General features: G+C 46.8%; 1 protein-coding gene and 1 long non-coding RNA gene across 3 annotated transcripts in view; one reads left to right on the top strand and one right to left on the bottom strand.

The window, feature by feature from the left end:
- LOC145537506 (uncharacterized) overlaps positions 1-6,345 on the bottom strand; it is a 30,216-nt gene extending 23,871 nt beyond the window's left edge. The window contains exon 1 of the long non-coding RNA XR_014076392.1: positions 5,408-6,345. This is a non-coding gene — a long non-coding RNA (uncharacterized LOC145537506). The remainder of the gene's footprint in view (positions 1-5,407) is intronic.
- LOC145537505 (testis-specific Y-encoded protein 3-like) lies at positions 5,757-9,303 on the top strand. 2 transcript variants are annotated; one of them, XM_081568177.1, is made up of 6 exons: positions 5,757-6,451; positions 7,034-7,111; positions 7,265-7,376; positions 7,474-7,619; positions 7,739-7,825; positions 9,148-9,303. In XM_081568177.1, the coding sequence occupies exons 1-6, from the start codon at positions 5,936-5,938 to the stop codon at positions 9,286-9,288; spliced, it is 1,080 nt and encodes a 359-aa protein (XP_081424303.1). In that variant the 5' UTR covers positions 5,757-5,935; the 3' UTR covers positions 9,289-9,303. The 2 variants fall into 2 exon arrangements, with proteins under 2 accessions (XP_081424303.1, XP_081424305.1); XM_081568179.1 differs by having other exon boundaries at positions 9,093-9,303.
- Positions 9,304-14,180: the final 4,877 nt, after the last annotated feature.

Below are 14,180 nucleotides of genomic sequence, written 5' to 3'. Positions count from 1 at the left end.
TCACGTCCACACATGACAACTGGAAAAGCCATAGCCTCAACTAGATGGACCTTTGTTGACAAAGTAATGTCTCTGCTTTTTAATATGCTGTCTAGCTTGGTCATAACTTTCCTTTCAAGGAGTAAGCGTCTTTTAATTACATGGCTGCAATCAGCATCTCCAGTGATCTTGGAGCACAGAAAAATAAAGTCAGCCACTGTTTCCCCATCTATTTGCCATGAAGTGACGTGACCAGATGCCATGAACTTAGTTTTCTGAATGCTGAGCTTTAAGCCAACATTTTCACTCTCCTCTTTCACTTTCATCAAGAGGCTTTTTAGTTCTGGATATCTGAGGTTATTCATATTTCTCCCGGCAATCTTGATTCCAGCTTCTGCTTCCATTTTACAGATTAGGAAAAAAAAAAAGAGGGCCTGAGAAATCCCTTGTCCTGGGACACATAGAAAACCAAGACAGAGAGGCGAGACCAGAGACATGGGCTCTTGAGTCACCGCTAGGACTCTTCCCACAAATTCCCAAAGCATTAAGTCTTTTACTCTTTGTGTCCAGGACTCAAAGAAGTAAGCCAAGCCTTAAAGCAGCGGATGCAAACTCACAGCCCACTAGCCACATGGGGCGAGCAAACGTGTTATTAAGGAAGCAATGGTTTGACCCAATGCTTTCCAATCTTTCGTTATTTGTTGCTTTTAACTTAGAATACGCTGGCCAACTCAGAAATCCCGAAGTTTCACACAGAAATTAAGATGTTAGGCTTGCTGGAAAAGGCGGGAGACCTGGCCATTCTGGGTCACAGGCCTGCAAGGCTGGCTGGGGCTGAGAACTTCTGGCCCATTTCGGTTGGGGGAGCACTGTCTCCAGGTGACCCAGCTGCCCAGCCCCCATCTGGCTTCCTGCCCTGAAGCAGAGTCAACCACCATTGTGCTTCTACTGTTTTTCTACTTGTAACTGAGTCCAGAGGAAAGTCACACATTTCCATGTCTCAAGCAAAAGGAAAAACGATAAAACAGCAGGAGTTTCCTACATATACAAGCAAAAATGGGCAAAAGTCTATTTCTAACAATAATTTCATTTAACCTATTTATGTTTCCTGCTCCCAGAAGTGAGCATCATCCATCTGAACGTAAATAATCTGTTACCCTACAATTTTGAAAAGAGGAAATCCCCATCGACTCTGTATTGTCTTCATTCTAGAGCAATGCTTACCATGAGTGGGATCATGGAAGAGAAAATCTTAAAAGGCCAAGAGCCACAAACATCCCAGCAGGATCAGGAGTGAACTATATCCACCTCCTCCAGGGCTCAAATGGAAAGAACCTAAAAACCAAGTGTGGTTTAATTTCTGGATCTCAGGGCTGGTGCAATTGGGAACTAAAGGTTGGACACAAGAACGACAAGCATGACCACACTTGCTTGGATACCGGAGCCCAAAGGAGGTGAATTCAGATCCTGCTCCTCTGCTTCTATTAGTTGTGTGACTGTGAACGAGTGGACTACCTCTCTGAGCCTCCGTTTCTTCCTCCGGACAATGGGTTTGATAACAGTATCAACCTTCCAGGGCAATCTATGCACAGTGCAGGGGCCATAGGAAGTCCTCCGTAAATCCTTATTGAAAATAACAAATCGAGGAGCTAGACCAGCTGCCTGGAAGAACCCAACAGGGATATGGACTGCATAGTTCATCCACGTCACTCAATGTCCTAGCCAAATGGGCGAACCAGCCAGGAGTGCTTTGGTTACACAGCCTGGGTGACTCCCAACTACAGCTTCTTTCTCACCCGAAGGTCCAGAGCATCCAGTGACAAAGAAACCTGAAGATTTCTTAAAAAACTGGGTCTAGAACGGCCATACGACTCAGCAATCCTGCTGCTGGACATATACACCGGGGAAACCAGAGCCGAAAGAGACTCGTGTACCCCAGTGTTCATCGCAGCAGTGTTTACAATAGCTAGCACATGGAAGCAACCTAGATGTCCATCGGCAGACGAATGGAGAAGAAAGCTCTGATCCATACACACAACGGAATTTTACTCAGCCATTAAAAAGAATGCATTGGAATCAGCTCTAATGAGGTGGATGAAACTGGAGCCTATTATACAGAGCGACGTAAGCCAGAAAGATAAAACACCGATACATGATATTAACACACATATATGGAATTTAGAAAGATGATAACGATGGCCCTATATGCGAGACAGCAAAAGAGACACAGATGTAAACAACAGACTGCTGGACTCTGTGGAAAAAGGCGAGGGTGGGATGATTTGAGAGAATAGCATGGAAACATGTATAGTATGTGAAATAGATCGCCAGTCCAGGTGCGATGCATGAGACAGGGTGCTCAGGGCTGGAGCACTGGAATGAATGACCCTGAGGGATGGGATGGGGAGGGACGCGGGAGGGTCAGGATGTGAAACGCATGTACACCCAGGGCTCTTTCATGTGAATATATGGCAAAAGCCACCACAATACTGTCAAGTAATTAGCCTCCAATTGACATCCATTTTTAAAAAGAGGTAAAAAATAAAAAGAAAGCTTCGAAAATATTTTAAGAGAGTGATAATAAAAACACAGCATATCAGAATTCATGAGATGCATGTCTAGAAGTGCTCATAAATTTAAATGCTTGCATGAGAAAAGAATAAAAGCCTAAGCCAATGGAAAAAAGAAAAAAAAAAACAAAACACTCCCTCAAAGTGTTCAGCAAAGGCTACGTATAAGAAAGGTGAGGGAGGGATGTGATTAGCTGTTGCAAACTTCTTGCTGTCAGATCGTGTGCTCTTGAAGCGAGGTGGTGGTCAGCTAACTGTGTTCCTGTAATCCTCGAGGGAAGCAAATATTATTCCCTATTCCCTGTTTCCCGAAAGGAAAGGTCCCAAGCTTGACTTTCACCCTCCACGGTCCTGGTTGGGAGGGGGAGGGGTCCCTGTGCAGGCCGGTTATCCTAGTTGTGGAGCATTCGTCTAGCACCCACTCTTGTTACTTCCAGCAGTGCTCAGTCCCAGCCGGAAGAGGCATTTCTCAGTTCTCTGTGCCTTCCTCTTACCAAGGCCCCCATACACTGCCCAGCCACCTTCAATGAGCGAGCCAGGTACCCAGCATGTAGCTGGCCCTCAGCCTCCTCAGTCTACCCAGATGGAAAGCTGGGTCCTGTAGACTGTGACCCATGGAGATTGCCACAACCATTCGGTCATGGAGGTGGGGATGGAACACGTTGGCCATTGCTTTGAAACCTGGGCCAGGCCAGTCAGTGGCTCCAGCAAGGGCTCTGGGACTCTACAAGATACAGCCTGTCCCCAAGCTCCACAGTTCATTCCCCAGCCCAAGGCCCGAGGGCCTAGAGGGCTCTGTGGGAAGGCTGTAATATATCTCTCACTACACTCTGCTGAGAGGCTTTTTGTTGGTGGTGTTGGGGTTTCTAACTGCACTAAAGGTCTTGGGCTGAGGCCTGCAGCTCAGTTTTCCATCCTGCCTCTATTACAGTATCTTCCTTGATGAGCTTATTCAACCTGTGACTAAAAGTTGATAACCTGGACCATCACGGGCCATTTCCAGTAGCCCGAGGACCACAGTCTACTCTGTTTCTATAATGCAGGGATTTCAACTTCACAATGTCATGTGATGAAAAAGGTTTCGTCTTCCTCTAACTGAAATATTTAACTTAGAATAATGTCCCCTTGGACATACATTGCAAATGAGGCTACCATTTATTTATTCACTGCTAGAATTATACTTGACATGAATATGATTGAAACAATTATTATTGGGCTATAGTCGCATTACAATGTTGCTTTAGTTTCTGCTGTACGTATGTCCAAGTGAATCCATTTTAGCTGTACATATATCCCGTCATTTTTGGATTTCCTTCACAGTTAGGTCACTACAGAGCCGAGTCGAGTCCCCTTGTACTTTCACTTTTCTCAAACTGTAACTTTTTCTTAAATTTTAACTGGGGGTTAATTACCATACAATATCGTGATGGCTTCTTCCATGGGTCAACATTAATAAGCCATAAGTATATAGACGTCCCGCCCATCCTGGAGCCTCTCCCATCCCTTCCTACGCTATTTTTCTGGGTTCTTCCAGAGCACTTGCTTTGCATGCCCTGCTTCGTGAAGATGAAAACCTGAAAGATGATTTTTCTGTATAAAATACGTAATTTTCTCTATCTCACATGTGAGAACATGGGGGCACATTTTTCTATGTGAAATAGGAGATATGTACTTCATGTTTGAAAATCTATTTGTATAAGTTTCTTCATCATATTTGGAATCTTGTCTGTTTTACCTATGGATATCTGTGCATTTTTCCTACATGAATGGGGAATTCTACATATTTCAGATATGAAAAGTTGAGCACATCCTTTCTTGCATCAGAACTCTGAAATTGTACACATTTCCTATGTGAAAATCTCAATGAAATTTTACTGACATGAAGTATGTAATTAAGATATGGGGAACCAACATGGAATTGGAATTCTCTCTATTTCATAAATGAAATTCTGGGCACCACTGTTTCTTCGTGAAATACTTCATTCCTTGTATTTCTCATATATAAAACAATGACTGTCCACCATGGAATATGGAGTTCTCTATATTACCTGCACCAAAATCTAGGCATTAATTCTCCTTCATGAAAGTTGGGCTTCTCTATATTTCACATCTGATGATCAGAACGAACATTTTCCTATGAGAAATAAGGAAATCTCTGCATTTCATGTGAACCACTGGTTCTTCAGTCTCTGAAACACCTGTTTGCATTTGTGTCCCTGTGCATCAAACGTGTGTGTGTACACGTGTGTGCTTGTGGCACCTGTTTGTGTGTGTGTGTGTGTGTGTGTGTATGTGTGTGTGTGTGGCCTAAGACAGGTGCTCAGTGTGAAACACCAGACATCCTAGGAGGCAGAGTGTGAGTGTTGCATCTATCCAGGCACTTAACGTGAGTGTGCCCATGTTAGCTATGCAGCCGAGAGGAAGGGAGTAAGCAATGGTCAGGAGGAGCACTTTGGTCCCCTTGAAACACTTCCAGGAGGAGCTCTGCTGCTCTGGGAAGTGCATCCGCAGGAGCACATCCTTAGCCACCGGGGTGCCTGCTCTAAGCCGTGGGCCGGGGGAAAGGCCAAGAGCTGACAGACCGCAAGCCAGGGGCTCCAGGGTGGTTTGGCTTGGGGCTGCGTTGTGGGGCCCGAACAGCGAGCTGAGGAAAGTGCGCTGCTTCATCCTCTGAGGAGAGGATGACTGCATTCCTGACACTGCTCAAGCCTAAGGCACAAGTTTAGGGATGGACTCTGCAGGCAGTGAACTTCGGTGAGGTCAGCGGTAAGCCCGCCTCCCACACCCTGCCCGTGGCTTGCAGTTCAGATCTAAGGTGAGCACCTGTGTCCCTGAGGTACCCAGGAACCCCGTCTCACCTGTGTGGATCCCTGAGCACACGGAGTCGCCCGCTGCCCCAGAGGCAATTTCAAGCTTGAGGACGGTTGCAGCGTCAGGTTCAAGTTCCTTGCCTTCGCCTCCAGCTGGCCTGGCTCGCCCAGTCGCTGGGCTGGCACATGTGCACTGTTGATCAGGCAAACCGCTTGCCTGGACCGGCGCACTGTGCGCTGAGCCAAGTTGGGCCCCTGGGTCACGTGCTGAGAGAGTGCCCAGAATTCCAAGGGGCGTGTCCCGTGAGCCAAGCCCTTTCGACTCCATTTGATTGGTTCTGTGATGAGGTCTAGAGGTCAGGGGGTAGAGTTCAGCCCCTTCCCGCCGCCATATTGTGCGTGCGTGGTGGCACACGGCTCTGCGCATGACTGTCTCCCTTTCCCTGCTCATTGGCTGTGGGCAAGTAGCCAGTTGGTTGTGCCACGTAGACTGCGGCCGGTGGGCGGGCTGTGCCAGCCGCCCGCTGTGCCCTCACGTGCAGCTTCTTCGCGGCTCTGGGCTACGGCCAGAACACCATGGAGAGTGAGACGGGGCCAGAGGAAGGCGGCAGCACCCCGGGATCCGGGGTCTTAGTTGTGAGTCCGGGTCTTCACGAGGGAGGGACCCTGGGGCCTACCAGCCCGGTGGGGGCGGCAGAGGCGATGCAGGCCGCAGGCGAGGAGGCCGCACTCTTCTGGGTGGAGGCGGCGGAGGAAGGTGCGGCCCTGGAGGAGGGCGAGGTGGCGGGAATCGGGCAGGAGTTCCAGCTGCTGGCGTTAGACGTCATGGAGGAGGTGGAGCTGGTGGCCTACGAGGAGCAAGAGCAGGTGTCCTCGGAGAAGCAGGGCCAGGAATATATAAGCCCCGGAGCCCCGAGTGACCGGCCCGCACTGGAGGCGCTCAAGGCCCTGCAAGCCGAGCTGGAACCCGTGAATAAGCAAGCCCAAAGGGCCCACGCTCGCCTGAAACACAAGAACTGCCAGAGGCGGAAGCTGCATCTAGAGCACAGAAGTGCCATCATCCAGGGAATTTGTGGCTTCTGGGTCAAAGTTGTATCCTTGGTGTGGTGCTTGTGGATTTTTTTTTTTTTAAACCTGGGCTATTGCAGAAGCGGTTTACAGATCGTGGATATTGGTTACCGTTCTATGTATCTGTTCCTGATATTAGGTGGGCTGTCCTTGCTGTTCTGGTTAGCACAAATTGCTACTTGGGCTTTACTTGCAGAGGTCCCAGTCAGAATTGTCATTAGCACCAGGGACTCCTCAGAGAAAAGGCTTGTCTGGGATCCAGGTCTTCTCTGAAAAGCTGAGTGAATTTGGGGGTGAGGTTGGGATGTGTAAATGCTCATGCTGCTTGTACCTCGGAGTGCTTGTTTTCCAGAAGTAAGCTAACTTTTAGGAGGCTGAGATGGAGCTTAGGGCCTTTCCTGTTAGGAACAGACCCTCTTATGGTAGTGCGTTCATAGGCACAGCCTTGGGGCTTGTCATGCCTTCATACAGTCTGCGTCAACAGAAATGTGACGAGTTAACTCGTAGCAAGTTGAAGTCAGGCAGTGCCATTCTCCTCTTTAGGCTAGATTTGTCCTTCCAGCACTTTTTTCCTCTAGCATCTGGAGGCTCCTTGACCTACAGCAGTTTATGAACCATCCCCAGATGTCAGCTATGATGGCTGACCAAGATGAAGACATGCTTCACTTCATGACCAACTTGAAGGTCAGGCAGGGGACACTGATAATTGTGGAGGAATGGTGACTGGGGAGGGGAGAGGACATGATTTACCCCTGAAAACAGGAAAGGACAGCTCTTCTGTAAAGAGGTTTCACACCCACCCACCCCTACCCCACTCCCCACACTTTGTCCTGGCAGGTGGAGGAACTCAGGCATCCCACTCATCACTGCAAGATCACATTGTTCTTCCGGAAGAATAGGTATTTCCAGAATGAAGTGATTGTTAAGGAATATCTCATTAATGTCACCGGTAAGAGGCAGCTCCTTGGATGGGGTGGGGGGCAGAAAAGTGTAGGTTGAATTGGAAAATGACTTAGGTCTTTCTCCCATACTCCCTTTTCCTGCAGGATACCGCGCATCTCATTCCACCCCAATTCACTGGAACCAGGGATTTGAACGTAAGGCATACAGCCGCAGGCACCACAACAGCAGCGTTAACTTCTTCAACTGGTTCTTTGACCACAATTTCACAGGATCTGACCGGATTGCTGAGGTAGGGTCCCACGTGGCCACTGGGCCAGAATTGGTGATGTATGTTGGAGTTCTTGGCGGTGCACGGGAGGGCTCAGGGTCTGGCCAGCCCTGTGCTGACCTTGCTCATTGCCCTGGCAGATCATCATAAAGGATCTGTGGCCCAATCCCGTGTGGTACTATATGAGGAGGAAGGCTCCCCCACGAGAGGTACTGGGAGGACGAGAGGTGAGGAGCCCAGGGGCTGGGCACTGGCATTAAATGTTTTCCAGAAACGTGGGTCATTTATTTCACTTGTGGAGAAAGTGAGACTCCTTGGAATGCAGAGTACCACCAGGGAATGAGGGAATCAGCAAGAGACAGCAGGAGTAGAGAACTGTAGTGAAAAATGGGTTCTAAGTAGAGAAGCTTGAGGTAGATGAAGTGGCCTGGTCAGGGCAAACTCACTCCAATTTATATCTGACTCAGCTGCACATCTCTGAACTGCCATTCCATGGCCAACAAGTGTACCCTCAGGCTTCTCTTAAGTTGGGGCCCACCTACTATTGAAGTCCCCTTTCCACAAAGGTCTGTGAGTCTCCTTTCTGCTAGGCTGTTCCCCACTGACCATCATTTGATTCCATTTTGATCATCGCACTTGTTTTTATTTTCTTTTGCATCTTTTTCACCTGCCACCCTCATTCTGAGAATACTGACCACTGTGCAGGATTCTGGAGAAGAGTGTTTTAACTTACTTCTTTCTACTGGAGGATGATTACTTTACAAAACCACGGCGGTTTTCACCATACATTGGCCAACACGAATCACCCGTATACACGTGTATACACATGTCCCCCCCAAATGCTGAACCCACCACCTACCGCCCTCCCCTACCCATCTTTCTGGGTTGTCCCACAACATGACTTTGTTTGCCTTGCTTCATGCATCAAATTTGTGCTGGTCATCTATTTTGCCTAAGGTAATGTAAAGGTTTCAGGGCTATTTTCTCAAATTAACCCAGCCTCACGTTCTACTACTGAGCCCAAAGTCTGTTCTTTATATGTCTGTGTCTTATTTGCTGTCCTGCATGTTGGATGTTCAGTACCACCTACATGGTCCTAAACTCCGTATATTTGTGTTAACATGCAGTATTTGTTTTTTCTCTTTCTGACTTAACTTCACTCTGTATAATAGGCTCCATGTTCATTCCAACTCATAAGAATTGAGTTCGATGTATTCCTTTTTAGGGCTGAGTAACATCCCATTGTGTATATGTACCGCAACTTCCTTATCCCTTCATCTGCCGATGGACATATAGGTTGCTTCCATGTCCTAGCTCTTGTAAATAGTTCTACGGTGAAGACTGGGGTACGTGGTTTTTAGTATGTGCTTAGAGAGGAAATGTAAAAGTTCACAGACTCTCCCTCCTGGGAACTGACTTGAAAGATTAAAGCTGTCTTTAGTGTAGTTCAGAGAGGATAGGTTTACATATCTGTGTCTGTGTCTGTTTTGAAAGGACCCCCCCGATCTTGAGAAACTTATGAAGGAGTGCCCCCCTTTACCTAAAATAGGAAACCTATGAAGGTGCTTCACATGAAGATCAATGGCCAGCTAGTTCTCTCGGACAGGAAAGTAATGCAGAGCGGTCTGGTGGTGAAACGGATCGAGAGGGAGACACAAGTAAACCTGAAATAATTCCGAAGGATAAATAAAAAGCATCAACTGTATGTGTCTGTGCATTGTTTGGACAGGTCCTCAGGATAAATACTTCAGCTCCGCGTAGGATTCTCAGTTTACCGCATGAGAATTACCAGACCATGGAGAGTTGTAGAGGGGGTTAAGTCATATGTTGGGGTTGTGTCAGGGGACACAGTTCTTCCTGTGGGGTGGGGGTTGGGGAGGAAGAGGAGGGGCCATTAACTGTGGGTCTGTCAATTTTTCAAGGGAAATGTGGATGTTCATGGAAAGGGTCTGGTGAACAAGGGCCAGAGATCAAAATAGTGGGACGCAATTTTGTTGGAAGGTGGTGCCCCAGGTATCGTCCCTGTTGGATATCATCAGATACTTTAAGAGTACAGGACAAGGAAAAAGCCTTAACATTCAGCTCACTATGAACCACATAGCCTCCTTGTGTGTATGACTGCACAGTTCAGCTTTGCTCAAAGTCAGCTTCCCAGAGCTAGGGTTCCAGGTAACATCTTAGGGGATGGGGGCGTAAGGTATATGGAGGGGCTGTGGCCTAGGGAGAAAGTGAGGGGGTGGGAAGGCAGTAAGGATATTAGTTTCTGGCAAAAGTGACCAGGGGAAAAGATCAATTGCCAGGAAACAGAGAGACAAACAAAAACAGATCCCATCGTATCTGTTTGAGCTCATGTGAACTCTGTTCTTTTTTTCCAGGAACTCAGTTTAGGTACAAAGTCTGCAGGGGCAGAAGTCAGGGGAGTGGGGATGGTAAACAGGCAAGGTCCAGCCTACCCAGCCATGCGCTCTGTGTCCCATGATGGCTCGGTGGTTAATATCCCTTTTCCCAGGAAGGCTTAAGCTCTGTGCCCAAGGCTCTCTGTCAGGCCTAGGTGTACAAATAACCGTTTTCTCATGAACCCTCTGGTAATAGTGTCCCTTCCTTGCTGAATGTCTCAGCACAGACTGTTTTCAACCACAAGGGACCTTCTTCTGGGGCTTTGTCGCTACTCTGTGGGCCAAGGGCCAATAGGAACACCTGGGGCATACGGAGCTCACCGAGGGACTGGTCAGCACTTAGGGTGGCCCTTTCCAAGTAGATGGCTGCTTTCCGGAATCACGCCCACCTCTGGATCGGGCAAAGGACAGACTGGCACAAAGGGAGTAGGGAGAGTTCAGCGTTTGTCCTCCCTTGTTGTCCTCTTGCCCCAGATACAATGGCTCCAACGTGGGCATGCCTGAGGGTGATGGATCTGTCCCACATGGAGTTCTCACTCCACAGCTTGTCTCCCTACAGCAGCATCTCTTTTGAGGGCAAAGGGTAAAGGATGAACATCAACGTTCATGGGTTTATGGATGTCCCCTTCAAGGTGCACTGAACGAGATCTCCTGCTCAGGGCCAACTTTTGCATTTGAATATCTGCACCCTCGCTTTGCCCCTTCTGCAGAGGAGCATCTACAGTTCCAGAAGGCAAGGCTTGGCCTTCTCTGGGTGCTTTCTGTACAAGCAGCCCAGCAAACACTGGAAACATGTCTTCTTACTTTCTTATTCTGTAAACTTCAAAGAACCCTTGGGGCTCTGGCAGGCTGGTACCTGTCTTTCTCAGCGCCAGTTCAAAACAAAGCAAAGGAGAAATTATGCTGTAGTAACTCTGCAGTGGGTGTGGGATGGCATATTGGTGCATGGTTTGGGGGACCTTAGACTGGCCTCATTCTAGGGGCTGCATGGTATTTATCCACATTCAGAAGTTTTAGTTAGGCATTGCAAAGAACTTAAAGACAAGACAAGTTAAGGACAGGGTCCCCCAATGCCTAATACTTCCTGCCTTCAGTACCAGTGCTTCAGTACCAGGGATGGCTTTAGCTCTAACCTGTCCTGGAGTGAAGACTGCAGAGATAGTCATGGATCGGTTAGTGAAACTGAACTGTGTGTGGTTGACTTGATGGTCATTCTCTGGAAACTTGCCATGACTTGTGTCCCAGTGTCTTTCGGGCTTTCACTTGGGCCCTAAGGTCTAGGTGCTATTAGATTTGACTGCGCACTTGGACGTGTTGTGTAAGGTTTTCTTCCACTGAATATCAATGTGTGGGAGACTTAGCGGATTACTGATGATTTCAAGAGCATTCTGGCTCAATCACCCTGAGCTGCATTTGTTTCCTGTTCCCTGGATGTGTTCATGTTTTCCTCTGTTTAGAATGAAGATTGGGTGTCTCCGTTGTGTTTGCCCATGAAGGTAAGCTGATGTTTCTTCCTGTGGGTCTGCCTATGCCTCCTGTCTTCTTTGATGTGGCACCCATGCCTGTGCCATTATGCACAGCTCTGCTGCCGTAGCTGTGTCAGTTCTTGCATGGCCCTATTCAACATACATGAATTGTGTTGCTTGTATTCCCTTTTTTGTTTTAAATTTGTGTGTCTTTGTTAGACTGTGTGTGAATTCGACCCTTTCTTTCATTCCTGGATCAAATGCTTCCAACACCTTGAATAGTGACTTTTTAAAAGACTTACGCGATATTTGTGAACAGCAAGAAATGCTTTATCGCAGGAATAGTTAACAGTGACCCACGTTTGGAAACAACAATACCCACACACTTACAGAAATGCCCGTGGGGCAAGATTATCACTCGTTGAAGTGAGAATATTAATTAGGATCACAAAGGGCAAAGATGTTGCAGGAATGCATCTGTCAGAAAAATTTTCATCTGTCAGAAAAGATTTGGGGTTGACTTGTTAAGTGTTCTATAAACGCTGCTGCAGAAATGAAGGACATTGACTTTTACCACTTCTTGCTTTGATCGTTAAACTGACATTACCCATGCAGTATTTCTTCATGATTTTAAGTGAAGCATCACCCAGGTAGTAGGAGTTGGGGCTTGCCTTTCTGCGAATAGGAAGTTGTTAAAGAATTCTTGTCCTCAGTGACCTTCTATAGCCCGGGGAAAGGGGGTGCATGATCAATTTCAAGTTCAAAGCCCCTTGCTATTTCTTTGTTGTTTCTGGAAGGAAAGCCCAGGGAATATTATCTTGCCAACGTGATTGGTGCTGTGAACTAGTCCAATGCGATGGGAGTAGAGAACACAGGCACACGTCACTCAACCGTCCACAGTGAGGACTTCCAACCCTGCCAACCTCTTTGCATGTCAGTCCCCCTCATGAGCAAATCCCATTCACCTTCTAGGATGTATCATAGAAGTAGAAGAGGACGCTGAGTTGATCAACTAGTGAGTGGAAATAAAAAACAACCAGGCCAAAAAAAGAGGGGTGCTTACCAAAGTCCATTATACTGGACAAGTAAACAAATAGTTGTGCATGTGTGAAGTTTCTTTTCAGGACTGTTTGTGTGTGGGGGGGGTGTGCATGCACACACATATGCGCTGACACAAATGTGTGTGTGAGCTGTCTGAACTGGTCTGGCTGGGGGATGGAAGAATGGACACTGAAAACGTGAAAGAGCTTGTGTAAGGTATAAAGATCACAGGGCAGCAGAAGCACTGATGCCATGGAAAAAAGCCCAGGGATCTCAGCGACAGAGCAAGCTGGAAGTGTAAACAGGCTTGTAAGTGTAAACATGGATCCCTGAGCAGAAAGGAGAGGCAGGAAAAAAGCACCTGGGGGCAGTCAGGGAGGATGCGAAGGAGCAGAGAAATAAGAGTGGGCCAGATCCCCAGGCACAGAAGAGGGGCTATGCACAGCCCCTAGGACACCCAGCCACAAAGGGTTTTCTGTCTCTCTCAAGTGCAGAACCATTCTATCCTCAACATGACCAGGCACATGAGCACAGCTTGCCCTTTTCTGTAAGGTTTGGGAGACTGATGGCACTGTAGCATAAGCACCTGCTACATCCAGTGTAGGCCAGTTTGAAACATCACTCCTTAAAAGGGTGTCTTGGGTTGATCTCGCCCTTCCCAGTCCCACAGGCCTGGGCTGATGGGGTAGGCTGGGGTGTGTTCTCACCTGGAGGCTGGATGAGAACAGAACCACTTTTACTTTTTTTTTTCCCCAGTGACTCGTAAGTTTTTAAACTTTATTTTAACGAAGTTGACCTTGCTAGGCTGCTGTTCTTAATAATAGATTATGATTATAGAGTATGATTCTGTGGAGAGATGTATAAGAAAACAAGAATGGGAGAGAGATTCTGTTTCTCTCTATAGAAAAGAGACGTCTTTGTTTTCTGTAGATCACTTTACCACAGATAGTGAATGAAGCTGAGTAATATTTGGACAGTATTCTGTGTATTCACTAGCTGAACTGTTAGCTGTAAATAAAACACAGGACACAGAAGAGTGTTGATGAAATGTGGCTCCTTCAGTCACCGTACATACAGTGTTTCACTGGGTCTCTTGGCTTTCCTGAGAAACAACTCATTCATGTTTTAAAGGATTGCCCTGGACGCTGAGGGTGTTTCTGTTCACTGGAACTAGGCAGTTCAGTATGGTTGAACACTTAGGGTCAATTATGTTGTTAAATGGACAATCTATGAAATAATCATCTTGGCTTTCAGTTTTACTCTAAAACACACTTACTAAATACACAATAATTTTGCAGAACCATCTGGCATTATCCAAGGTCATGTGGGTAACACTATGCATTTTCTACTCAGGACATAGTTGAATAGGAAAAAAAAAAAAAGTAGTCAATGGCTATGCTGGATAATTTTAAATGTGATACAGTTTTTTGTTAATTTTTTGAGGTATAGCTTATGTATAGCTTATGTTCTTAATTCCTAACTGTATTCATTTTTATAAGGAGAGACATGATATACTGCAGACTACCTAGAAAGTAAATATTTAGAGATAAACTCCTGAGGTATTTTATTTCCCTTACAATTTATGTTCTGTGCTCATGGAAGAAGCTAGGGTGATGGAAGTAAAAGGTAAAGGTATTAGTACCTAATGATTTGTCATCAGGTCAGATTTAAACATGTAT

Source organism: Giraffa tippelskirchi, chromosome Y (genome assembly GCF_054371585.1).
Source record: "Giraffa tippelskirchi isolate mGirTip1 chromosome Y, T2T-mGirTip1v1.2.pri, whole genome shotgun sequence".
In the NCBI taxonomy this organism is placed as follows: domain Eukaryota; kingdom Metazoa; phylum Chordata; class Mammalia; order Artiodactyla; family Giraffidae; genus Giraffa; species Giraffa tippelskirchi.
Note: the sequence above shows the minus strand (reverse complement) of the source record. Positions and strands in the feature narration are given on the sequence as shown.